Source organism: Patagioenas fasciata, chromosome 7 (genome assembly GCF_037038585.1).
Source record: "Patagioenas fasciata isolate bPatFas1 chromosome 7, bPatFas1.hap1, whole genome shotgun sequence".
Classification (NCBI taxonomy): domain Eukaryota; kingdom Metazoa; phylum Chordata; class Aves; order Columbiformes; family Columbidae; genus Patagioenas; species Patagioenas fasciata.
Genome location: NC_092526.1, coordinates 27,658,026 through 27,685,979, shown reverse-complemented (window position 1 = coordinate 27,685,979; position 27,954 = coordinate 27,658,026). Strand labels below are relative to the sequence as shown.

The 27,954-nt window shown below is 39.4% G+C and overlaps 1 protein-coding gene and 1 long non-coding RNA gene across 4 annotated transcripts in view; one reads left to right on the top strand and one right to left on the bottom strand.

Moving 5' to 3' along the window:
* LOC139828436 (uncharacterized) overlaps window positions 1–24,233 on the top strand; it is a 92,307-nt gene extending 68,074 nt beyond the window's left edge. The window contains exons 3-4 of one of the 2 annotated variants that reach the window (XR_011740015.1): window positions 16,338–16,453; window positions 20,647–24,233. This is a non-coding gene — a long non-coding RNA (uncharacterized lncRNA). Of the gene's footprint in view, window positions 1–16,337; window positions 19,278–20,646 lie in introns of those variants that run through there. The other variant, XR_011740014.1, reaches the window with a different exon arrangement.
* Window positions 36–26,736, bottom strand: WDR75 (WD repeat domain 75). 2 transcript variants are annotated; one of them, XR_011740011.1, is made up of 23 exons: window positions 26,594–26,736; window positions 26,328–26,457; window positions 25,451–25,516; window positions 24,666–24,759; window positions 23,808–23,932; window positions 23,385–23,455; window positions 22,714–22,830; window positions 22,392–22,480; window positions 21,469–21,627; window positions 21,080–21,139; window positions 20,875–20,990; window positions 20,207–20,379; window positions 19,215–19,378; window positions 17,250–17,433; window positions 15,357–15,451; window positions 14,847–14,942; window positions 14,122–14,291; window positions 13,502–13,561; window positions 12,259–12,402; window positions 12,086–12,177; window positions 9,451–10,137; window positions 1,820–2,021; window positions 36–819 (listed from the first exon to the last, which is right to left on the bottom strand). XR_011740011.1 is itself a non-coding variant. In XM_065841027.2 (21 exons), exons 1-21 carry the CDS (start codon window positions 26,680–26,682, stop codon window positions 9,930–9,932), a joined length of 2,502 nt encoding a protein of 833 aa, XP_065697099.1. In that variant the 5' UTR covers window positions 26,683–26,736; the 3' UTR covers window positions 6,451–9,929. The 2 variants fall into 2 exon arrangements, 1 of the variants encoding a protein (XP_065697099.1); XM_065841027.2 differs by lacking the exons at window positions 36–819; window positions 1,820–2,021 and having other exon boundaries at window positions 6,451–10,137.
* Between the last annotated feature and the right edge of the window lie 1,218 nt (window positions 26,737–27,954).

The window sequence follows — 27,954 nt, the reverse complement described above, 5'->3', positions numbered from 1 at the left end:
GACAGATTTTTTTTCATATGGAGAAAAACATTATAACAAATGACTCATTAAAATGATTTAGTTTTTGATGTCTGTTAAGCTGTTCATATTTTAAACCTTATTTACATCAGAGTCATGTTTGCATTAGTCTAGAAGTGGTTTCATAGTAACTCTTGAATCACCTTTAAAAAATATGTCTAAAACAACCACGTTTTAGATTCCTTAATGAAAGTAGCCAACTTCTCCAGCTCAATTCTGTTTTCTTGTTAATGAATATTTAGCACATTAACCGTGCACCGTGGCTTGTTCTATATTTCATGACTGATATCCAGTATCAATTGCTGCGAATGCTTTGTGTCCAGAGCACTTTGTTTCATCAGCAAGTACTTGTGGATGGGAGAAGCGTTTGTGCTTTGAAAACAGCAGCAGTTCCGTGTTCCTGACAGGGCTTTGCTGGTGCAGGAGCAAACTGCACTTCGATTACCAGCACCACAGACGTGGTGGTCATAACTGGATTACGGGTGGAAATTAAAACAGCAAACAAAACCCAACAGTACTCAGATGCTGTTTATATCTTCCTTTGGAGACCCTGGACTTCTCTGGACAGCTCTTCCGTTTTTTTGAAGATCCCTGTTTGTTTTGATGTTTATTCATGTGATTAGCAATTGGAGGATTATAGACCTGATGGTTATTTCCTGCAGATTTCCTGAAGTCTCATAGATCTCCTCTGTAAGAGTGTTCTGTAGCATCCGCTGTCCGGTTACTTTCATTTGTCTTGATCTCTGTTGTTGTTTTAATTATCTTCTTAACGACTTGCTCCAAATTCACAGAACCTAGAGCCTAAAACCAATCAAAATTTTCCTTAAAAAAAGTAGTAATTCTTGCCCACAGTCAAAACTCATCTGTTATATAGTGTTGTTTTCTATTGCATGATCTGCTATGTTGCAGTTATAAAGTTTTTGGGTTGTCTCTGGTTAAACATCTTTATACTAATCAGAATTACTGTAATAAAGTGATTCCAAAATTTAGGTAACTCTTTAAGTCCATTTGACCCAGCTACAGGAAACCTTCATTCTGCTTTTCCTAATTATTCTTACTTAGAAACTATGGCCTAGACTGAACTTGTTAGATTATCTTTTTGTTGAGTATATTTTGAAGTCCATAGGTCAGTGAAGTCCTGACTTGGCATGACTGACTAGTAGGGAGTTACACAAAAGGAGAGAATTGATTTCTAGGTTGGTTACATTAGAAAAAGGAAATTTCCTGCAATTTCTCTCTGTGTGTTTCCTTCACCTGCCCCCCCCCTTCAAATAACTTTTGAACCTTCAGGCCAGTTTGAACCCTGTTGGCTGGGAGGTTACAGCACTGAAAGTTCGCTGAGACAAGTGGTTGGTGAGAGGAGAGAGTTGCCACCAGTGTGCTGCTGAAGAGGATTGTGCAGCTTGGCACTACATAATTCTTATGGAAAATGTGCTCAAATGCATTTCTCTGGATGTGAGATTTCCATCTTACACATCACACAGTTGTATTTAATCTGAGAAACTGCTTGAGAACTTCTGAATATTCCTATTTATTCTAAAGAGGCAGCTCTCTTTATTTTTGAAATATCCATTTTTGAACCAGTACCCATCTTTAAGTTGAGATCTCAAGCATGGTTGTGTTCTATACAGAATATATACGTAGTATATGTCTTTGCAGCATTGCTGTGGGGTCTAATGGATTGTTTTGCCTCCGCCATGTATGTGGCTGGGTTTATTACTGAGTTGACAAGGGCAGCAGGAAACCTCTATTTGTACACTTACAAAACATCTTTAATTGTTTTGTAAGTAGTTCTACTTACAGTGCATTATTCAAAGTCAAAATGTTTTTGGAACATTCTTTGCTGGTTAACTGGTAAGCGATTATTTATTGCTTCCAGGTGACTTGCACTGATGTGCCTTCCAGGGTGGTTTTCTGGCTTCATCCAAACCAGTTGATTTAGAAGTGGTTTTCTATTTTGCAAGTGATGCGATATTTTCTTTCCATTTAATCCTTGAGATCAGCTAGTGGAAAAGAAAAAAAGGAAAGATAAACTGTCACTATATCCCAAGTCTTCTCACAGAATATGCAGTCCAGAAATAACATACTGTATTGCTGGATGGAGCAAGCACTATGAAAATTTTCCTTTTCTAGCATATGTGATAGTTCTTAGAAGTCCAGCTCTCATTTGCACTATGCCAAGCAAAAAAGGGCTCTTTTCAAAATGGGGTGTGTCAGAATTGAAATAGCTTCTTTGTACTAAGAGTATATGCACTTCTTTTTACTTATATTTTGAGTGCTTTTCCTTCTATGATTCTGAAGTGACATGGGACATAGAGCAATATGCAGCCCCTCTTGATTCACATGGAAAACAAGGAGACTAAAGCAATCCGCCTTGGGACTTGCACTTGTCTCTGCAGCTGTGATCACAACAGTGGGTGCTCTTGATCTGCCACAATACATAGACCAGAATGTGACAAACCCATACTGATTCTTCTTCCAAGTCAGGTCTTTGATTTTTTTTATGTTATCTTTCATACTGAAAAGTCACCTTTAATGTAATTTTAATGAATCCCCTAAACTTCTTGCTATGTTAAGCTTAATTTTCGAAGTGGAAAGGCAAGAGGACTGTGAAAGATCTCTCTGCTCTCCCTGTGTTTCTTCCTTAGAAGACTGGAGCAGGTCCCAGGAAAGCTCAAAGCACAGAGCAAACTTAAGCAGAACAAAACCTTTCATTGGAGAAGTGTCCAACTTTGTTCATGAAAATTGCATGTTGCCTTTGAGTAACAAACTTTACAAGAGTGCCAGGTTAATTTTTCTTTATTATTTGTAAAGTAGGTGGCTAGAAACGAAAGAGATGACATCTCAGATACCGTTGGAGAATTTGTTTGTTCGTTGACTTGTTTTACCTGTTTGAGAAAGAAATGAAAACTTCTTTGGTTGCCAAAGGAAATAAAATAGCCAAGATGTCTGGAGCTTTGATCACAGCCTCAGATCTGAAAATATAATAAACTAAGTAGCACTGCAAACAAACATAAATTGAGGCATCAGTAACAGAAAATGGTAAGCAGCTTTATGGCTGAGATAATTTTAATTCTGTTCTATTTTAAAATAAAGGAGTTAGGAGTATGAGAATGTAATTTTGAAAAAACAGCCAAAAAAAAAATCAAAATCTTGCTTTTCTGGGTAGCATCTTGTATCTCAAAACTATTCTTTTATTCCTGTTCTCATGAAGAAATTAGGCAAGTTTATGGCTGCAGTGTCTGTTCTCAAAGGATAAGCCTAATTCTTAGCAACACAGCTGTATCTGTGAAGGTCAACAGAGGACGAAGGTCATGGTTCCAATAATAATACTTCATTACGTGTTTAAAAACTCAGAATCCTTTAACTGGTTTCGTTTTATAAGCTACGAAAGGATTCCCTCTCAACAGTTTAATGCCATGCTAGTACCAAGCAAGAAGTATTTTCTTTGAACTGCTGGCCACTGCCTTATTTGCAGTTTGTTTATTTAGCCCATGAGTTTGGGAGAGGAGGAAGAGGCTGTAAGGGGAAACCAGGAGTTGCTGCACTGGAGCGGAGGTGTCTCAGGTGTCACGTCAAACACAGCCTCTCAGGAATGCTCTGGGTGTGGCTGCGGCTCTCCCAGCACAAGGAAGAGGCCCTGTGAGAAGAGAGTGGGATTTTGGGTGTAGAACATTAAAACCTCCTCTCCTGAGCATACAAAAACCTCTTGACAAAAAATCCTGCCCTGGTCTCCGTGGAAGTTGGCTGTAGTTCTATGGACATCTAAAACTATTTATTTGTGTAATATCTGGTTTAGTTTATAAGTCGTTTTTCCCCAGCCTGGTTCCCCACAAAGGCGATGCCGAGGTGATGGAAGGTGGGAATGCTGCTTTCCACGGTGGCTGCTTACGCACTCAAGGCCTTTGAGAAACCTGCAACCTCAGAACCTGCTGATGTGCACATTCCCAGAGCTATGTGGTAACTCCTCCTTACAGCCACATGATGTTATTGACCTAAAGGGCTTCATATGGTGTATTATGAACAATATTAAGAAGTTCTTTCTAAGTAGCTTGGACTACATTCACTTTCTAATCAAACACACTGCTCAGAACACTGTTTATAGCAGCATTATAAGATTTAGCGTTTATCTTGTTGTTGGATATATGTCTTTGTGACCCGGGACTATAAAGACAAATGGTGCTTTGTCAATGATTTCTGAAGAGTCAGGATTTCATGCTGAGCTGCTTTACAGTAACACAAATTTAATTCATTATTTCTGCCATCCGATAATGATTTCTTCTTGTGAAGATATTCTGTTGTGACAAGTTCTACCCTTTACATCCTGTGTTAGTAAAGTAGTTAAAATCCTGAGCTGTTCAGAGTATTATTTAAATTTCTCTTGCAACCTTAGAGGTGAGTGACCCTGCTGCCCTGGCTAAATTCCAGTTTACATAATTATAACATACTACTTAACTCCCCAAAGAAACGCTGTGCAGAGGCCAAAACTATCGCCCGCACTGTTTGCTCCCAGCTGGGGTCTCCACAGAGAAAGGTGCCCTGCAGAGATTCTGCAGCTGGCATTTGCTGTGTAACGCTGCACTGGTAGCTGAGGTATAAATAAATTGCTACCTTTGCTTCTGCCATCACCAAAAAAGACGGTGGCAGATACTGAAGATAATCCACAAGGATTACAAGCCAGAGCAGTGAAGAACAGGCTTTAGGACTATCCAGAAATGTCAGAATTACATGACCCTGACCAGATTTACCCTTGAAATTATAATAAAATAGTCAAACAATATTTGACTTGTAAACAGTTAGCCCAAAGAAGGTCTGGAGGATAATTCTGATGCTTCGAAGGGCTGCAAGAAAAGCGAACCTGAAAGGTTAAAGGAGATGATATTTTTGCTTAAAGGAAACAGAGTAACATGTTTTCATTTTTTTCTAAAGATTACTATCAGAGAAGCTTACAAACAGATGTGGACGAACAGAATAGAAATTTTGCAGGAAGAAAGATTACTTTTATTAGGATAAACTGTGCCTGTCAGAATAGGGAACCATTGAACAGATTCACAGAGATCATAGTGTGATCTTTGATGATGTTTATCAAAGGTTTACATAATCAGATGAATATCTGTCAGGAATAAGTATACCTCAATTACACTGCTTCAGGGCAGGGGGTGGACTGGAAGGTCTGTTGAAGTCTCCCTGAGTTATATTTCAAGTTGTTTTTCTCTGTTCTATTCTCTGGCTGTCACTGCATGTTTTAAAAGGCTCATTGCAGCGTAGGATTTGGCAGATGGAGATACCTGAAAGAGGCTCCTCCAAGGTCAGACAGCCAAATGGTTGTTAGGCTAAAATACATGTGAAATACAGAGATCCAGGTGATGCTAGACCACCCTGTGTGATTTGCAGTCCTCATTTTTTTTCCTTATTCTTGAACAACTGAGAAAATATAGCCACCACTGTTCAGTAATACCAGTCCTTAAAGCAGCTTTCTAGTGTGCCCGCTGAGGACCAGGGTCTGTTTGGAGCTGCTGTGTGCTAATAACCAAATACCAGTGCAGAGCAGTGATTTTTCAGTCTCTGCAGAACTAAGCTTGACTGGAACCAGTGGGTTAAAATGACCAGTTGCCTCTCCTCTGTATTTAGAGGAGCACCCAAGCGGTGTCACAGGGAAGCATCATCTTGGTCAAATCCTGCTGCTGTGCTGTATTTCATAAGGCCTCACCGATCTATTTATTTTTTATAATGCTTTCCATAGCTGCTGAAGTTTCATGTCCTTGTGTTTATCTGACTGCTTGTCTGAGTGGAAAATGTTGGACGTAGACAATTCCCCTCTTGCATGGTCTGTCCCTCAGCCCAAATAAAGCTGTCACCACGTCCATGAGAATCGCTGTCCTCTGATGATGCATTAGGCACCCTACAGTTATTGAACACTGATGTCTACATGTTGCAGAAGTATCTTATTACCCGTTGTATTTGTCCTGTAACTGAAATCGCAAGTTCAAGTGTTTTCTCTGTGTTCTCTTATGTCAAACCTTTCTGATAAAGAACAACAAAATTCTTATAAAGAAGCCTTTAGAAGGAAAAAGCAGAAGCCAAAAGATCAAATTAAGATTTGACTTAGGGCATCGCAGTAAATATGGAGAACTCTAATGGCCACTGAGCTACACAACCTTGAAACAACGCCACCAAAAAGAAGTATTGAGGAACAGCAGGAAACAACTGTTTTAAAAAGAAACCTTTCCAAGGCAGGCACAGACACATGAGTTGCAGCCCTCCCTCTGAATTCTTCATTGCCATAATTGCAGTATCTTTCAGAAGACATTTTCTGAAAAGGTTGGTCAGAATGTACCTACTAAATGTAGTAAAACTCTAACCAGAAATATATTTCCTGCTTGAGCAGTAAAAACATACACATGAAACTACAAAGTGAGGACTCTCTTTGTTATCCCAGTACATTCAATCTAGTCTGCAAAACAAAACAAATCTAGTAAAGACAAAGGTTAGAAAACATAACTCTAACAACTGTATCTTGAAGATTCCCAACACACTGCTGTACTACCTGAATACAAAACTAAATTGCATCTTTAGATACTGAATTGCATCTAAATTCTCCCTTGTGCACACCTGGTTATTTTCCAGTAAAGCACTTTGACAAGAACATGTGAAGTTTAAAAGAAACCCACACTAACAAATATTGAGATTTCCTTCTCACGTTTAAAGCTGCACTTGCCAACACAAGACGACAATACCAGACTTTGATGCAGCCAGTGTTTTTGAAACAACGCGCATACAGACCTGTTGGCTCAGCTTTTCCAGAGAGCTGAAGTCTGATGTTCTTTAAGAAACAAGACAAGAACTTTTCAGTGTGCCTTTCCTAGCATAGTGCATGTTTTGAGGGAGGGGAAAAATAGTTTACTAATCTTTTTGCCTGTACTTTCTATTTTTTAAAACCTCTGAGTTTTCAAAAGCTATGATTTGACAGTTACGGTCTTAACACATTCACTCTATTTGTTCTGTTGAAACTTTTCATTTAGGAAAAAAAAATGTCCATCGGGTCCAAAGTTCTGTAAAGGCTGTATCAGTTCTAGATCTGTAGATAAGAGGGATGGAAATAAAAATTGCATAATATTTGGGGAACTGTGATGTTTCCAGCTTTCCAGCTATCTATACCAGAATGTTATCTAAACAGCTATTATAAAAAGGGAGAAAAATACAGAAGCAGAAAACTGGCTGTAGTTCTGACAGTGTTATTACATTTTCCTCCTCTCTGTAAATTTGGGAGAGAGAAATAAAAATAAAAAATAAATGAACTTTCAGGCAAACAAATGGTGAAAAACTTGGACAGGTTTTAAAAGATTATTTTTGTCCTACCAAGGCCTATAAACAACAAACCAAAATTCCTAAAATATTAAAAACTTTCCTTAAAATTCATAGTAATATTAGTCCTATGTAAGTCATCTATGCTAAAGAAAGTGTTGTCCCTCAGTCATAAGTAATAAATAGCTTGAAGAGCCACAATATGTAACTTGATTGAATGAGAAGCTGCAGAAGCCCTTTGCAGCCAAGTAATGAAGTTAAGTTTCAGTTACAGTTTAAGTTGCAGTTTCAGTTTAGTCTGAAACTGTAGCAATAAATTCTGTATTTTTCACATTGTCTGATTAGAAGGAAATATAAAGAGTAAAGGGTGTTTATATTCCCCACGTTCATGTTTTTACATCCATATGACTGAGGAATTTACAGAACAAAAAAAAGTGCACTAGTTTTTCCACTTTTCTATAATAATGTTTTAAACTAGTTTTTGACTTGGATTCAGCCAGCACTCAGACCTGTTGGTAGACTTGTATTTAATGGTTCTTTTCAGCACTCTGGCTGTTCATGAACAATTGCTGTATTGTAGAGGACCTGGTCTTTGTCTCCATCCACTTTGAGAAGAGCACCAGGTGTGTATTTTTGTTTAGCAGGTGTGGCTTCATTTACTGCGCTTTAGGCTTTTTATTTCTAGAAGCTTCTTGCCCCTGACAATTACACACAAAGATCACACTGTCTTGCTAACAGCATGGTCCTGGGCTGTCACCAGGACAAGCCCAGCAGATTGAAAACAGATTCAGGGAAGGGCTGTATGTGTGTATTTATCAACAGGCAGAGATTTTGTCACTGTTCTGGCCCTGCACTGCCAGAGCTGGGTGGACCATGAGGCACAGGCTTTGGTTTGACCCTTCCAGAACACACGTCCTCTCAGGGGAAGGAGCCCGCCTGACTAAGGGCATCTTAAAAAAATGGGGTTTAAAGTTTATTTGTCCTCTTAACAGAGCAGAACACTCACCCCACACCTTCACCCTGGCAGCCCCACCATACTGAGTACCTCTGCCAAATATCCAGGTGAAGCCATTGCTGTGTCACATTCTCAGCAACACTCCAACCTTCATCTCCACCCTTCAGCCCGTGAACTGTGTCACACGGAGGTGACTGATGGCTCCTGCCAGCATGCCAAGGGTCAGCACCACTTACTGCAAACATCCGCATTCCTGTTCAAATGCAAGAAGTAGCCCTTCCAGCAAAATCATTTAGGCGTAATTTCTTTGATGCCTATGGATGAATTGGAATGTTTTCTATACATGGACAGAAGTGATTTTGCCTGTTGTAGGCTATGTCTCCCCCAAAAAGAAGAATTGTTGTGACTAACTGCCTTCCAATATATAGTGTTAGAAAAGGAGAGGGAGGAAAGGCTCCTCCACTTCGTTTTCGAGGCAGTAGCAAAGTAGGGAGGACATGGTTTTCACTGACAAAGGCTGAACTATCATTCCCGTTTCCAACATTTTAAATCTGAGTATTTTTAGCAGCTCTTGTTTCTTCTCACCTTTTGACCTGTACAATTTCCATCAGCTTGCTTTCATACTGCACCACCACAGGAGACTGGATTCACTTTTAGGCTTTCATATTTACTGCTTCCAACTAACTACACTCTCCAATATGTATAGTTAAGTAATATATATAAACTATAGCTGATGCACAAGAGGTCTACTAAACTGGCTGGCAGGAAAAGACACATCCTCTATATCAGGGGTGTCAAAGTCATTTTTATTGGGGGCCACATCAGCCTCACAGTTGCCTTCAAAGGGCTGAGTATAATTTTAGGACTGTGTAAATGTAGGAGTAGTTTCACTCCTAAAATTATATTCGACCCTTTGAAGCAACCATGAGGCTGTTGTGGCCCCTGGTGAAAGTGAGTTTAACACCCCTGCTCTACATGATGCAGTTTTCTTGATATTGTCGAAGGTTTCATCGTGCTCTGATACATGTAAGTACCCTATGCTTGAGAAAGTCCATACTCTATGAACGCCAGCAAAGATGTAGGTATCTATAGTCTAGAATCAGGTGTATTAAACCATTTGTCATGTCTCAACAGCTCAAGAGGAACATCTGAGGAGGGGACTCATTACTTACCTGCACACAGCACTGCTGAGAACCAATCTCATTTCCCGTACACATCTTGCAATAAGTACTTACTAAGAGAAGCTGTTTGCTGCTGTTGGTTTGGCATCAGTGGCCCAGCCTCACTGGGGGAGATTTTCAGCAGCTCAGCAGTCACTTTGCTAACTGATCACAAGGTAGATATTGAACTGTTTTGATATTAGCCTTTTAAATACACTTGCAAGGGGGAAAAAAAAAAAAAACAAACACAACAACCAAAAAGCAAACAAAAAAAACCACCACAGGTTAAATGTTTTCTAAGGTCACAGAGAATAGGTAATAAACTAGGAGGAGAACCAGCTTTTCAAAATTTTCACCCTTCCCCCCTGTTCTCCTTTCTTATGGGAACAGAGGCTGCTAAAATTTCTTGCTAAAGGACTTGGAAGATTTTTTTTAAGAACATTTAATGCACAAAGCTTCACTTTACAGTATTAAAAACACAAGATGTCTGTTTAGAAAGCTGATATCCAGCTGTAGTCCATTTTTCTTATTTTTCGTAGCTCTTTTTCCTGGTGTTTAGACAGTTTACATGTCATCTCTCCTAACAGTTCTGAAGGACTTGTATCTTCTTGTTCCATTTCAGTAACATCTCTTTCCTCATCTGAATCATCATCTGCTTTTTCACTTTCCATTTCTACTTCATCAGCAACTTCTTCAGCACTGTAAAAGGAAGATAAGTAGAAACATCCCAGTTAATGAAATTAATGAGTACTTTCACATACCATAGTATCACATACTATAGGAGAGAGGTAAATCATCATGCAAATAACTATGTAAACATTAGATTTTATTTATCTTTTTAATCTCAGGCTACTTACAAACTACTTCTTTGGCCATCTCAATTACAAGCCATTTTTCAAATAGCTGTCCTCTCTTCTAAGTACACTTAACAAAATAATTTTATTTCTCCAAATATAATACATAATGTCAGAACAGGCAGATCATCATAATGTGAAAAGTTATAATCTCACACTCCTACAGAACTAGAAATATTGGATACACTGGTAGATGAGACAATATTCAAGAAGGCCATTCTTCTCTTTCCAATCTGGAAAAGGTCACTTGGTCTTAAAAATTGCTACAATACCTATAGTGTTACTTTAAAAGCAAAAAGGTTTGGTTTGTTTTTCTAAACATAGGGAGGTGCTTAAAGTGGCTGCTCCCTTCTGACTTCAAGAGTTAAACCTGTTCTGAAGTAGAAAGCGCACTTCCAAACAATTATATAAACAGTTACCATTTACAACGTGGTCATTAATTCTATTAATTCGAATGTCTGTTGTATAAAAATTTGGGATCTCACTAGGAATGACCTGCATGGCAGAATAGTACTGGTCTCCTAAAAATCGTCTGTTCAAATACAAACTATTTATCACTCACAAAATGTAAATGGTGGAGGATGTATAATACATTAATATTATACTGCCAAGGAAAATGAAATTATTTGACATTAATAAGAAAATCAATCTATAGTGCTATATTCTTGTCATTCTTCAAGAGTCCAATCCTACAGCCCTTATAGGTAACTATAACCAATTCCCAGTGTCAAAGTACAAGCTCTACGTGTGCTAATATTTACACAGGCCACTGAACTCCCAAATTCTTCAGTCCTGAAACTACATGGAAACTTCTACATATTCCTTATATTTGATTTTTGCCAGAGTTTTCTTTATGTAGCGAAAAGACTTTTACTTGGGCCATCCAGTAAGAGAGCAGCAATACTGGCCAACACAAAGGAGCAGAGCTGATTATACTGCTGTTGTGACAGAATATAATGCACGTGCAAAAACTACTCAAACTGGTGCTTTTTCTCTGGGTAAACCATCCTCTCACTGGTCTTTGCAAATGCAGAACTGCAGCTGATACCAATGACACATTTTCACCTCAGGCTTGGCAGAATTGAGCACTTTAAAAAAACAGATTGCATAAAAAATGCATTTAACTGGCTTCAGTGTAAGTGACAAGATATTAATTCTAATACAAGACTACAGTCATAATCCCTCTGCCTGCATTAATTTTCTAGCAGCATACATGGATCTCAGAGGAGCAAGCCACAATACATTTTAAGTACCTATCAAACTACTCCATTAAATCAGGCTTAATGCATTGTAAGACAAGCTTAGCAAACTGTGTTCACAGTACACACTTACAATTTTGTAGCTTAATTAGGAATGAAATTTGAGTTCTAAACAAACTCCTAAGATTAAATCCAAGGACTACCCTTCTTGGGGTATCTAGAAACCAAACGTAAGAATTATGCAGGAAGTTGCGATAAGCTCAAATGAAGTTGAGAACCTAACATTTATCAAAAAATAATACTAAAACCATTAAATCCCTAGGATAAAGTTAAATTCATAAAGAACATTTGAGTTCCAAAGGCAAAATTTTGCATACAAGCACATTATGCCAAACAGCAACAAAAGAGCCAACAGACAAAATGGCCAGTCCACGTACCTCACAAAAACTGAGTTGTTTTAAATACAACTTGCTACAATAAAGTGTTTTATTAACTTATGTCAATAAAAGAATTAAGAACTTTGAAAAAACGCTTTTACACTTTGCACAAAGATGTACAAAATTTAAAATAACTTCAGTTCTTCCATTTTCTTACCTTTTGTTCTCTTTGGAGATGAGCAATGACTTAATAAATATAGGACAGAGGAAGGAAGCCGATGGCAAAACATGTGCTGGAGTGTGCAAAAGCTGAAAAGATAAAACAGAAGCTTTATGAAAGTTTTTGTTTGTCATGATTTTGTTTGTACACTTCACAGTAATTACACTCACCTCTTTGACAGCAGGTGAATCTTGCTCTTGCTTATTATGAATGACGAGTTTTCCAAGGTCTATATCCTCTTGTGACTGCTGACGTCTGTGCCTTCCCAATAGCAAGCTAAATGGGGTCACGGGAAGACTTTCTTCTACTGCCAGCTTGAAAAAGGTGAAAGTTTTAAGTAGAATTTTCGTGTCACAAATCTATCTGAGTTACCAAAATTCAAAAATCAACCTAGGTGACAAAACTCTACACTCAAGTTTAACTCAACTGAGTCATATGGCTCTTTGTACTCATTCCCCATTGGGCATCCTGCGAATCCTTCACAGAGGCAATAAAACTCTCCAGGGTCTGGATTCCAGGACACCAGATTTTAGATGGTTGATCTACCAATTAACTTCCAAATACAGAAGCTGGTGCACGTGCCAGAATAACTCAGTTGGGCTTTTAGATTACACTTACAACTAAGAGATCATTTATACCCCAGTATCATCTGCTGAGTGATTTATTTATGTAACTTGAAGCAAGACATGGCAACTGCCTTCTGGCATTTTCCTATACCTAAATCCTTTAATTTGAACACTGAATTATTCCTCCACCTTTCAAAGAAACCAATTGCTTATGAGCACGTGCCCATTGGATTTTGCATTAGAAAGATATTAACTTCTACTTTGATTTGGTTGGTTAGATAAAATAGATCTATCGAGTGCTATTGTTTTATTCTGGTCTGTGGGTATGAAATGTTTCTTCAACATGAATTTAAAAGATCAAATGTCCCAGACTGCTCCTCCACAGAAGTGCATGCTAGAATGTCATTTTGAAATCCCTTCTCACTGATACATCACAACTGGCTGACAACTGTTCATCCTCACCAGAAAGCGCAGTTCAGGCCACACTCAAGGTTCCACGTGTTAAAGATAACAAGATAAGGAAAGAGTTTATTCAAACAAAGTGGTTTTGCTTCATTTGTGTCACCTGAATCCCTTTAGAAAAGTATCTATTTTTTTGTTTAGGGGAAATAAGAAAAGAAGAGAGTAGCTTACTAGTTCTTATTTTTTAAAGGTTTTTTACAAACATTAATTCTGTCAAAAAATAAGCAAATACAGATTACTGCCCCTTCAGCTAAGCACCTGTGACTCCATCTAAAGATCTGGCATGCGTTTTCACGACAGAAGGAAATCTGAATCTGACAAACTGATCATCAAAAGAATTTTGAACTGCTCTGTACATCTCTGTCAGAAATTCTGTAAGAGGTACCTGTTTGCTTGATGCTGTAAGCCTTTCTTCTAGAGGCTTGGTGCTAAGTGTCATTAGCTCCTAAAATGCAGAAAGACGTAGCAGTGTTACAGCATGTGAAAACTGCTTCCCATATTTCCAGACCTTGCCCACAGTAGCTTCCAACTGGCCTAAAAGCTTTTATCAGTCAAGTGGAAGAGGCAAACACATCTCTTCCTCTTCATTTTATAAACAAACTGAAAGGAAGCAGGAACGGACCTGGAGGCTCTATACAGACTGCCTGGGAAAACAAACAAAAAACCCACCCACATATTACGGGGAAAACTGGATATCATATGAAACATTTGGATAATGAGCAATAATGCAGCTTCTTGGTGGTTAAGTTAAACAGCACAGGCAACACGCCCAAATTATCTAGTTTCTTGCAAGAATGAGGCAGCAAAAACTATCAGCAGTCAATTATCAATTTTGAACTGAAGTTGCTGCGGTGGTTGAAAGCTTTGGTGAAAGAACAAAGCATGGCCTATGCTGCCTTGAAATCAAAAAAAGAAACTCTTACAGCAGAACTCTGAATTCCTATCAACCCACATTCAGGAAAATACTTTTTCCCCAGGAACCACCTGCCAATCACTATTACTTACTTGTGTATCCGTAAGAAAAAACAGTTGGGATCTTCTTAGCCAAAGGTATTTTTCTGAGCCATCTGTTTCAGGTTCATCTCTTGGAACAAAGGCAGCAAGCTGGATCTTTTCTTTACAAAGGTTTCTCTGGATATAGATTGGCCGTGGTTCATTTGGTTTAAACACAAACACTGCAAAACCAAGAATGTCTTTAAATCATGAAATTCTTACTTTCCTGGATAGCTGTCAAAGCCCTGTGCACCACAGCCAGCAAGGGCTGGAAAGGATTGCCATTAAGCACTAGTTTGCAGGAATTTTAATTGGATAACCTCACTGCATAATAGGAGGTACTTTTCACAGTATTCCAATTCAGAGAACACACTTGAAAATTAACCTTCCTGTAGAACAGTAGCTCTAGGAAGAGTAATAATAACTTATAGTCAAAGCTCTAGCTGGACAGTTCAACCAGTTTTGCATTTAAAGGAGAGTGTCAAGAACATTCATGACCTTCACCCAGAGAACATCCACAAACGATCCGCTGGAGGAAAAGACGGGGAACCAAATGCTTTACTTGACTGCTGCTGTCAGACATTGCTCAGCTTTCCACAGGTGCAAACACAGTCTCACATCTGTCTTACAGCTTTCATGGGGCTGAATTCTAAGAAAACCTTTTCTAGAAATTATGCTTTCACACTTTTAAATTCCACTGTCTATTTACTACTTGTCAAAGAAGTCTTTGTACTTACAGCTGGACTCTTTTGAGAGCCACGAGACAGCAGCAATATGTTCTGAGAGGGGATCTGGTTGCAGAACTAAGATGTTGAGGTGGGCACTCCATTCCACTGCAAAGCAAACACCGCAACAGGCAGCCATGAAAAGGTGGCATTCAGCTTTATCCCCCTGCTTTGCCAAAAGTCAAATGGGAAAAACATGCAAGGCCTCTGGAGAGCCATGCAACTTCCCTTATTCCCAGATGAATAAAAAGTACACAAACAGTATCAACTTTTACACAAACACAGGAAATACTAGCTATTATTGTGTTATCAATTATCTAACTTAGAATTTACTATGCACATGCACACAAAGCACATGCACGCTGGCCAGGATACTTGTATTGACTGAAGTAAGAAAATCTACATTTCACAGCACATTTTGTAGTGGATCAATCTGGAATCAAACTGGAATTATTGTAAGGTTTCATAGTAAATTCAAGTGTTACATGTTACTACTCTAGCACGCAGTTACGCAGATCTTACATGCACAACTGAGCAGGTTCCAGCAACACAGAAAGCCATGATCAGTGGCACCAATAAGGTACTTCGAACATGTTAGTCTCCCAAAGCAGATGTTCCTACAGAAGTAAAAAGTCAAAACAAATGAATGACTTCCAGATTTCATCTTAGTTTCTCTATAGTAGTGATTCACAAGGCACAAACCACATCATTAAGATTTAGTTCTGATATTTAAATCTGATATTTAAACCTCTAGTGGCATGAATATACAGGATTACATGTTCCTACAACATTCTGATTTCAATGAGTGATTTTAAGCTCTTATTTACTAAGTTACAAACCCATAAGCGCTAGTAAGTGCTCATGTTGGGACTGGGAAAGAAATTCCATATTTCAAGAATTCCTATTATTACTCTAAGCACTAGAAAGAGGAGTAGGAAAAAAACCTACTGTTATAGGCTGCTCAAATTGAAGGAAGTGTGTGATTTGTTTTCACTTTAATTTCTCAGTCTCTTGTTTAAGAATAATAGAACAGCCTTTTGATTTCTAATGCTATAGAATGTTTTCAAAAAAGCTAATAAGGGACAGAATTGCTATACTAAAACACAGCCCTATGAGGTTATGCAATTAATAGTAATTTAATATAGTCCTAAAGTAATTTATTTCCTTTTAATATAGCATATAGTAAGGGCTACAAAAGGAGCAACTAGACTGGGAAAAGCTTGCCACTGTGCCAAGTGATCAAGAGAAGCCTTCCCTGTAGATACAGGGAAGATGTATCTGACATCCCTTGCACGATTTTCCTGCAGAACAGTTTGAGAATCACATTTCTCAATTTCTAATCTTAGAAGACCAGTATGAACAAAATGGACTTGATCACAGAGAAGAAAAACTTACAACATACACAGAAAAACATGGAAGTGAGAAATCTCTGTATCTTTCTGTGATGCTTTATGTCAGTCTTTAAAATATTGTGACCAGGCAATGTTTTGCTTTTGATTTTAGGTGTTTTGTGAAATTTGGTATATGAAGCACCTCCAACGTTATTGCAGTAATGACTGAGAACTAAGTCTGAGAAGCAGTCAGAAAAACCTTAGCACTGAAAAAGGCCGCTACAGCAGGTTTGTAGCATCTTCCTGTTTCAGCAATTGCTTAGATACAGAGATGTGGCACAGAAATTAAGTAGATGAACCAGGGAGGTGACCCTATTTTTCCAAGGTTGTCATAACACAAATGGTATTGGATGAGAAACTGCTGTATATTTCACATTCCAGGACACTCAATATTAAGGCTGTCCATTCTTTGAGCTTTTAGCTTTTCTCTCTGCCTTTGACCTATGCCATTCCTTATTACCCTTACACAACAGAACGGTATCTAGACCTTCAGGATGTTTTTTACCAGGACAGCACACAATGCAGTGTGCTGCAATAGTCTGCCAGGCAAATGCGGATTTTCTAACAGAGGTTAGCAAGGACCAAAATATGTATTTCATAACAGATAATAAGGTCAATATACCTTTACGGTTTACTGATATAATTTCTATTTGTATGCATGCATACATGAATAAAACACAAACTTGTTACATTTGTACTTTTCCAGTACTTCGATTCACCCCTAGATTAACAGGGAAAACAAGAAGGGCTATTAACATAGTACTGTGTGCCCAATGATAGATATTTGAGTACAGGAGGTACAAGAGTCATAAGCAAGGATAATGAAACTGCAAAGCTTGATCTTATTTTTAACAGCAAACTACCAACCACCTAAAAGCTATTTTAGAGTCTTTCCTACATATGAACTTCAGACTGTTAAATTCCATGTTTATACGAACATACACAAGGTCTTGGACAACTATGAATCAGTTCTTTCTGTTCCAAGAGTTCAAGAAAAACATAAAAAGCCAGATCAAAAACATACCTTATTTTTCCAGGTGGATGGCAAAATGTACACTTAAGATCCCAAGTAACTGAATCCCAAACAGTGGCAGTTCCTTCAAAGCTAACAGCAAGCAAAGAGCCGTCTTCTGAGAAACAGCAGTTAGTAGCCTGGTAGTTGTGGTAGCTGCCTACAAAGTCACAGCTCCAGCTCACACTTTGCTGTGCTGCAATGAATAAACGAGCCAGTTAATTCAAGTCTATACATGAAGAAAGAACTCAAGTATTATGGCTGCAAAACAGGCTCAGGAGTTAAGATAGAGAATTTGTCCTGCACAAGAAGCATATAGTAGATTTTACATGTGTTTTCAGTTTTGCATTTGAATAGTGAATCCTAAGACTGACATGGTAACAATATTAATGTTTATTTTGCCAACGACATTAACTGTGCTCTCAAATAGGCAAATGTTAGATAAAAGAAAAAAGATACTGAAGTAGATGCAACATGTACTGATCTGAAACATACTGTTCTTTTAAAACTGTAGCAAGAACATTAGTATTACTAAAAATTTGAACACAGGTTGCATTTGAGTACAAAGAAGCTCCTGGTTCATTTACAGAAAGTCTGAGGACCTCCAAGTGACCCATCAGTGTGTTTCCTTGTCTTGGCTAACCTGCCAGTGCATTCGGCTGGGATACTTTTCCCACTGTTGATAACTACCATTAAATAAAGAGAAGCAAAGTGCTGTACTTACCACATAACATACATTTCCCAGTATAAATTAAAGTATACAACATGCTTTTGAAACATGAGTAGGATGAGGGAAGAAAGGAAAATAAGCTCACCCTATGCTAAGATATACTCTATATAATGGCTACAAGTTGATGATTAAATAGACCTGCGTGTAAAAAAAGCCAGAAACAATTTACTACTGTAAACTGCCTGGCACCATCTAGAGGCACAGTGAGGGATTTGCTGCAAATAAAAACATGCCAGTGTACACGAACTACATTTAGTTTGTTAATATTTACTACACAGAACTTGTACTATGTTGAATCTTTCTACCTGAGCATTCTTACCCTGCCCTCCTGAGCAAATACACCACGGAAGTCAGAACTAACGTGTACTTTTACACACGCCATGAAACAGAACTCTGTAGTCACTTAAAAACAAAAGAATTATACACAAAAAACACCGATGAGGCCAGTCAGCAGATACAAAACTATCTTGTTGAAGGAAACAGACCCCATTACATTTCATCCCCAGCCCACACTGTACTCAGGATCAAAGTATATGGTCATTAATATAGAATCTAGATTGGAATCATTTGCAAACAAAAAACAAAAAAGAAAAAACTTCAGAGTTGCTATTAAGTAAATATATGTATAAATCCTAGTATATGAATACATGCTGTGTAATACACATCCCTCAACTGTTCTGTTTGAAAAAAGGGAACATCAGCAGGCATTTTCAAAGGTGAAATTTCATTACTTAGGTATCTTGGAAGTGGATCCTAAGTATCTTTTCTAGAACATTCAGATATCTAACGGAGAGGAGGGATGTTCAAAAAATGAACTCTGAAGTGGTGGAGCTGCAGAATGGCAAGGTGCTGTTATTTTACACTAAGTCAACTGAAAGAGAGTACCACATTTCTGCATCCTGCCCCCTTGAGGAGAAGTGTCAAATAAAAAGACTACACAGAGGAATGACAAAAATCCATTTCCCAGCATAGAAAAATCATTACCACAATCAATCCTTTAAACAATCAATGCCAGCTACAATTCCCTTCTGCAGCAGGGTCCCCACTATTTCAGGAACCTCTGCATCAATCCATCATACTGCAAAGCCAGGACAGAACTCCATCACAGAGGATGCTCAGAAGAACACAATACAAATAGGTAAATACATGGGACTCGAGGGCTTGCTTCTGAAAGGATGCAGTTTAGCGTCAGAGCTTCTATGGCACCTTACAAGGTGGTAAGTAAGTGACATTTTGGCGGTACTTACCCTCTGGATCGGTGTCTTCTACCATCACCCAGACTTTAAAAACACAGTCTCTGCCAGTGGTTACCAGTATCAGAGAGTCATCTTCCATTTCATCCATGTCGCGAAAGCACATGTCTGTTATGTGGTCATCATGGGGCGTATTTATTCTAGTATTTAGCTTAAAGCTATAGGAAAAGAAAACACCAGCTTGCCATTTTATTTCATTTGGAACCTGGGGAACATTTCAGTTCAAGACAATTCTGGTAGAGAATTCCTCTGGGAGAAGAGGAATCAAAGAAACTTCTGTCTGGTTACATATCTAAATGGTATCACATTTACAGATCAGGTTTCCCTAATCACTTCCATACAGCAAGAGAGACTGTAGTCCAGCGCTGAGAAAGGATTATCATGCAAATATGTCACCTGAACTCCAGGCAGTCTTTCCAGTACTTAGAAAAATCAGTCACATAGCAACTACACAGATTTGCTTTACTTTGCTTTGTTTCTTCTTTAGAAAAATAACAATTTATAGTAAAACACAATATTTTTTTTTGTAAATAAGAAAAATCAGGGAAAGTGTATGAACCAGATGTGTATGTTAGCTAAAGAAAAAAAACCCAAACCAACCATGAAGTAATAATCTTCTGTACCCTAAAAGGACTGATAAACTAATGATGGATTAGACAGAGGTAGGAAAACTGAACAAGCTACAGAACCATTTCATCAAATCCATGATTTTTAAATGTGTGAATTTAAGTCCCATGATTAAAACAGACTGTCTGATTAATTCAAGCAAATTAGATTCAGAGCAATTCTTTCCAATCTGTATTTACTTCAGCTCTGTGTGTTGTTTCAGATGTGTATAGCATGCACAGTAAACTCTCCCTAGGGTCTTCCCTATAATTTTATTGGTCAGTCTGGGAAAACTCTGCCTTTGCAAGACAAAGCTTGTGTAGGTATTTGCGTGATACTTTGGATTTTGACATCTGGAAGGCCAGCTCTATTATCATTACCTTTGTGTTTCTTCATCATAGAACCACAGCTTCAACTGTAACTCAGGGTCAGTTACTTCTTCTCGCTCTTCTACTGTTGCTAACCACTTGCCTTGGGCACTAAATGCAACTTTTACCAAGTCAACTTGTTTTAAACCTGCCTGATGAATATATTGTCGTTGCACAATATCCAGCTGCAAAACAATAAGGCCAAAATTACATTTCAAAATCCAAGTGTAGATTTAGAAATACCATTCATAAAACCACAGAAAAATGATGTTCTGAAAGCACCGATTAGAACCGACTGGGCTGTGGCATAAAAAAAAAAAAAAAAAGCGGGGAAAGCATAATTAAGGCATATACATCCCACAATAATGATAAGTGTAGGAAAGAAGGGGGGGAAAATAAAAAACAAAGATATTCCAGAGCGGTTTTACCTAGAAATTTTTGACATTGAACAGGAGCAGCACACTTCTGAAGTATTTATTCAACTATCAACATTTAGCTATGCCTAACAAGTAAAAGAAGTTTGCGATAAAGCCGAAAACATCTCAGCTTGAAATCCATTCTTGTGGTATAGCTGCTGGCTTTTTTCCCCTTTTGCCATACTAAGCCTTCAAATAACTTCTGATGCGTAACCTACTTGATTGAGTAAGTGAAGAGTTTGAGGACAAGCCCATCCAACTTACACTGAACAGCTGCTGGTCACTTTGGAGACAATAAAACTGCAAGTGGCCGGGCTCTCCATTCAGCACCAAAGCTTTGGTTCTAGGATCAACCACTAAACCAGTCTTGACATCTGCACCTGGAAACAAAAATCACATGAGAAATGACCCAAGGTGGGAAGTGACACATTCTGCATTCTAAATGGAAGATATATTTTGTTGCACTTACTTTTAATTAGCCCTTGAATACTTCTGGAAAATCTTAGGTTGCTGTTGATGATTGAAATTCCTGAAAGGAAAAGCATATAAAGTCTTGGAAAAGGCTTCTGCAATGAAACCACATCTCACAGTGGGGAAGGGACCTCAACCAACTATACACTTCATCCTACAAATACGTATTTTTCTCAATTTATGACACCCCTACATCAAGGGAAAAAGCCTAGTTACAGCAGTCGCCAAGCAAATCCACAGAAAGAGCAAAAGATCACCTCACACATCTGTTCTTTCAGATCAATACTTAACTTTTATGTAGTATCAAGTTAATTCATCAGATGTGAACAAACTCGCACAGATCTGCATTCCATTCTGCATTAAGTGATAAAATGTGTTTTGGCTTACTGTTGTCTGTATGCAAGGTACAGCAGAGTGTGCCGTCAGGTGACACAGAGGTGTACTCAATCCCAGATCCCAGGCGAGGAAGGAAATCCTTCTGACGGTCTGACAGGTTTTGCCACAGAACTAGGACAGATTCAACTCCACCGCTCAGCAAGCTGGTTCCTTTTTCGGTAATAAAAATACAGTTATAAGTTTTGCTTAGGAAAATATCATCAGTACACATGTTTACAATGACAGAAAAACATAGGTTTCTCTGAAAACTTTCTTAAACTGTCACATACAAGGCAATTAGTCCTCATATCTAGCCTGGGCAACATACCTAAACATGCTTTGGGAGCAGTCGATCCCTTTACTTTCTGAATCAGCTCAGTATTTGTGTTAGAATATAGCTCAATGGTTCCCTATCTATCAGAAGTACTTTGCAGTAAGAAATATTCTAAGGAGAATGGTTCAGATCACACAATTCAGATAAAAGTTAACTGTATTTTTGCCACTAGGTTTGAGCTCAGACAAGACTGACTTGTTCTCTTTGGATCCAAATAAGACTCTGGCAAAAAGTCATGAGTTTTAGTGACGAAGGGCAGTGGGAGTGGGGAAAGAGGTAAAAGGAGGGATTAGATTTTACATTCTACTACGGAAGGCAGATATTTGACATTATGAATGGCAATCAAATTACATAAAAAAACCCCAACAGCTTCCATTTTTATTTTCGCTCCTCCCTAGGCATATTTAAAATTATAGAAATTGATTTGTTAGTAAGTGGGCAAAATCAAACTTCCTATTTATTTTTCCCCTCACCGCTACAATTCTTCAACTTTGAAAGGTTTTTGGTGGTGTTTTTTTTTAATTTGTTTGGTTTGTTGGGTTTTGTTGTTTTTTTGTGTATTGTGGTTTGGTTTTCGTTGTTGGGTGTTTTTTTGACTCACCCTCCACAGAAAAAGCTAGATCCAAGACAATATCATGATGCCAGTGCAGTGTGGAAAACGTATACTCTTTCTTGTGGTGGAAATTCCTCCTATATGGGAACAGAACAGTTGTTGAAGCACAACATCACCAACAGAGCATTTTCCCATTTGACACTGTTGTCAGTGTCACTCCTACAGCTTCACAAGGCTTGATGTTCTTTGCTCATTATGACTTCTGAAAATGGCAACGCTCAGGATGACTTAGTCTGCTTTGCTCACGGTTCACTTAATTCCTGTAGTCACATCAATTTATGGGTGCACAGCCGCATCAAAACACACATACCAGAGACGGATCTTTCCATCAGCATGGCCGGTTGCAATGCAATCCTCTGTAGGATGGCACACCACGCAAGTGAAGTCATGGTTTCCACCTTTGGTCTTCATCGTATTTACAGAAAACCTTCAAGAGTTAAGAATGTAACTTTAATTATATCAATTGTTTGGGGTGTTTTTTGGTTTGTTCATTTGGGTTTTTTTAAACAAAGCTTCAAGAGGATCACCTAATGCACATAAAAAGAATTCTGACTAGCAGAAATAAGCATCTCCAAGATGTTGTAGTTACATGCACCCTCCAAAATATAGTGGCAGACTTATTTTTCTCTTTTCATTAGTTCTTTGCCTCCAATCAAACTGCAAGATTTTTCCTTCTTTCACCCCCTTTTCCTCCCTCTGCTCATTTTGACCCTGACCACACTATGTCACTTGTTTCAATCCAGCATCAGCCTAAGTATTTACCTGAAAAAATTACATGACTGAGATGAAAAAAGAAGCTACCGCTGCCACTGTTGCACCTCCTGTTCTGCCTCTACAGGAAGCTGCTTATATACTGATTACATCCGCTCCAGCATAAAAACAAATGGTTGCTGACAAATAAATAATATGTGTGCACATCACCAGTTAACAAATATTTATGATATATTCGACTGAATCAATACCCGACATTTTCCATCTTACCTGTTCAACTGTTTCCGTTTAAAAAAATACACCTGGAGATTAACATCCTTCACTGATGCCACATATTCACCCTGATAAAGTAAAACAACAATTTAGGACATACAGATTGTGTTCTTACACACGAAAGAAAAAAACAAAAACAAAACAAAACATGCTTCACTACAAAGTACTTAAAATTGGAGATAACATATAAGCGAATGTTAAGTAAATATTTTCCTATTATAAGTGGTGGGTGTTTGTTTTTGTTTGGTTGGGTTTTTTCTTTGTCAAAGAAAGCATGGATCTTACACAGATTCATTTAACTTCAGTTTTATTTCAGTGCTGCTGTGCTCGTATAAAAGCATAAGGAGCACAGAGTTCATGTGAGAGAAAAACCACCCCAAGCAACACTCAACAGAAAAAACCCCTAAAAGGTGAATATACCTCTCTGCCAAATGCAGTACACTTCGGTGATGCATCCACACCATCCAAAACCACTGACAAGTCCTTGGCTTCTATATTTTGGCCTGCTGCTTTTGTCAGCTTAACGGAGACCAGCTGGAATGTATCTGACCAAAAATAAACCAGTTATCAAACGCTTTTACAAACAAGTTTATGTGCACCCCTTACAAAGGGGATTTAGACTTCTTCTACCTTTAAACTAACACATTAGTACCTTCCAATATTTTTTATAAGTTTGAAAATGTTTGTAATACCTTTCAAAAAATAATTGTTTCAGATATTTTGATTCAAACAATAGTATTGAAGACTGAGGACTAGGTAGCAGATACCAGTGCAACAGTGAGCAGAAACCGAGCAAAGGTGCATAACATTGGCTCTTGCTCTGAAGTGACATTTGTAGCAATATAATAAGAGTAAGAGCGAGCTATATTTGTGCGTATTTCAGCAAAATTCTAGGAAAAAGTATCTAGGCATGCTGTTAAGTAGGGCAAGTCTACTTATGTTAATACTGCTTAGGGTGGAAGAGTAGTCTTAAATACTCTAGCATACCCTGTATCATGGCAAGCACTGCTTAAAGCTTTGCCGCATTTACAACATCAGACACATGCAGCATATACTTTGAAAGTGAAGACAGGCACTATTCCAGAGAAATAGTAAAAAAAAAGTCGTAGAATAAAAACAGAAAATTTGCATGACTGCACACATATGATGTAGGATTTAGGAAATATTTTTAAAACTAATAAATTAAAGCACATTCTTGCAGCATATCGTCCACTGATGTGGCAGTAGCTTAGACATAGCATAACTTAGATAAAAAGGATGATGCAAATCAAACTGTACCTCTTTCACCACTCTTGGGAATTATAACGAACACTGAGTCCTCACAACTAGCGAGCGCATACAGTGCCAGAAGTTTGCATCCCACAGTGAAAGTCTGAAGAAAAAAAGAGAAGGCCGTCAACAATTACTGCACTTTTGTGTACGGTTTTCAACAGTAAATAGCGCTAAGTTTTTACAATAAGGAAAACACACGTGCTTTAAAGAAACCTGGATGTATTAATTAAAATTCTCAATTCTAAGACAAATAAAATGACCTTTATCCTATCAAGGACTAATGCAAATGTTAAAACAGTACTAATAAAACATGAGACATCATGTTTTCTAAAGAACCTGAGGGTAACTTACCCCTAACAAAAAGCAGAAGGCCCACTTAGAGGACAGTGCCTCTATTTCGCAGAAAAGTGGAGCAAGAGGACAGTTACCAGCCCACATTTTCAAGCCATCATATCAATTCCTCTTGGCATATCACAACCTGCAGCCCACTCCCCAAGAGCTACACCAGACTCTGAACTGCAGCACATAGCACCCTCAATGTGTCAGTACATATCCCGTCTTTTTCACAAAAAGGTTCTGCATCATCAGGGATTTCTGCAGTGACACACGCATCAAATACCACGTTCTATTACTGCCATAAATAAACAGTTTTCAGGCTGTGCTAGTGGCAGAACAACAAATCTTAGACTGATTTGTGCCCATTTGTAGTAACAGCTGCAGAAATCCTTATTCTACTATCAGTAGGTCAAGAATAATTTTGACGTGTGCTCAATAGGAATAACTGAACATACTTTAATGGGAATCCCATCCATGAAGTCCCACAGCTTAATGCTGCCATCAAGAGAGGAAGAATAGAGCTGAAGAAAAAAACAAAACAAAACCAAATGAGTTAAAGTAATATATGAAAGCCAGGTTCTACATAAAATCACAGCTTAAAAGGTGAAGGATTGATCAATGGAACTGCAATTTTGAGTGGCCGAATCATCAAAAATACAGGACACAGACCAGCTCCGTGCTGCCTTCAAAGAAATGGAAAGACAACGCTACTATTCTTGTTCAAAATTTACATTTTCATGAAGCGTGAAAGAAACAACCTGTATTTGTGTCTGATAACTTGAGACTAACAGAGTACACACAGACATCCATTATGTGAACACCTATTAACATTTGCATCAGATTTTGCACAGACATGGTCCATCTTGGCAAATAATCCTTGTTTATGTATAGGCACCCAAAAACCTCCAAGTGAACTAAGAGCCAGGACAGGAGCAGCAGTGAAGGCAGGCGGCCAGTGGACAGAGAGAATTAAAGTCAAATCTGTATCAGCAGAGAGGGACAAACACCAACCACTGGAAATGTTGATTTCTTACATTCTTCTTTCCCCCTCTTTAATAATAATAATTAAATAATAATTAAAAAAAGGAGCAAGTTTTGCTGATACTTCCATTTTGCCGTTGTTCCATCCAACCATTGCAATCCACATGACATTTCACAAGTTTTACTTGCAGAATACAGACATCAGGTTCACCCTTCCAGGCAGATTTCATACAAGCGTTAACTCCAGAATGCTACAGTCACTTCCAGCTCGTCCTCCAACACCCGCCAGCCCGCGCGGGGCCGGGGACAGGGACACCCCAGCACCCCCGGACAGACCGTCTTCCCCCGGACCTGCATGTGGTTGCGCGGGTTGAGCTGGACGCCGGTGACCACGTCGGCATGTCCGCCCATAAGCCGCAGCGTCTCCCCGGTGCCCAGGCTGTATATCTTCACGAAGTCTCCGGAGGCGCAGAGCAGGTACCTGCGGGAGAGAAGCCACTGCCCATTACCCGCCGCCCGCGGGAGAGAGGCCCCGGATCCCCCCCGGGGAGCGGCGGCTGCCCCGCTGCTGCGCTCAGAAGCCCCTGCCCAGGGATGGAAGCCCCAACCCCACTTACTTGGCATCGGCGGAGAAGACGGGCCGGGCACTAGAGAGGCGGCCGCCACCGCCGCATCGCACCACGCGGAGCCCCGCCGGCGCCACCATCTTGCCTCGGCGGAACCCGCGACCCTTCACCTCTGCCCCGCCCTCCGCACCGCTCCGGAGTAAGTTCCGCCCGCCACCGGCATGGCGGCTGAGGGCAGTCTCGCGTTGGCGCTGGTTGGCTCTTCGGCTGTGACGCTGGGCGCGGGCTGCTCGTGCATCCTCGAGACGCTTCGTCGTCCGTTAACGGCCGTTTAACAGTCGCAGAGGGTGTTCTTGTCAGAGGCGGAGAGGGCGGGGAGCCCGGTCGGTCCTGCCGCTGCCCAGAGCCAGGGCCCCCGCCACTGTCACCGCCTCTGTTCACCCGCTGTGGGGACGGAGGTAGCCCGGGAGGAGCGGTGCCGTTCAGCCCCGCGGTATCGGCGCCTGCAGGTGCCCGGCACTACTTGTTCGCTCCGAGTCGCCCAAGCATGCAGGTCTGTCCTGGTCCCCGGAGAGCTCCTGAACCGATGCTATGGAGGGTTGCCCAGGCTGCGGGGCAGCTGGAAAGGAAAACCCTCATCTTGGGTTTGGAGTTGTGCGGGTGTGGTAGCTTGAGCAGGATAATGTGTAACTCCCTTGTTCAGGCAGAAGAGCCGAGCAGAAGAATGAGGTATTCTTTGTTAAAACCCCAGGTATTCAGTGACTTGGATGAGTTGTGAGTTTTCTGAGTTAGTGAGGACGTAATGTTCTCACATCTCAAGGAAAACTGTCAGAAGCAACCCGAGTGTCTGGAGTGAGGTGTAATTTATGGTGTCTGGACCCTTCGCTTCTGCTTTAGAATAGTAGTCGTAACTTTTGCACAGCTGTGTGCTTTTGGCTGCTGGTTACAGTATTGAAACAATCTCTGGTATGGTTGTAATTGATTTTTAAACAGTCCCACTTAACAATAACAGTAACAGGTGTGTTCCGATGGCTAGTTGAGATTATCCAGCTGTAGGGCAAGTTATGCCCTCTTCTTAATTGCTCATCAATTCTGTTCTAGAGATTGAGGATCATATGGAGCAAGTAGTGCACACATTAGAGTGTTGTGATTATAGGGAACTGGGTAGGCGTGTGAGAGCATAATGCATCCAGAAGCTTGGCTCCTAATCTCAAATGCTTTAACAGTTAAACAGTATGCACTTTCTGGAGCTGAAAGCAGAATTTACAAGTTCTGCCTAATTATAGGTGTTTGGTTTAACAGCTGTGCTGTTCTCTTACTGGTGAATATTTTAGAAAGTGAAGGCAGATAAACTCTTTCTGAGCCATAGATGCTGAGTAAAGCCAGAGTTCTATCATGGGGAGGGGAAAAAC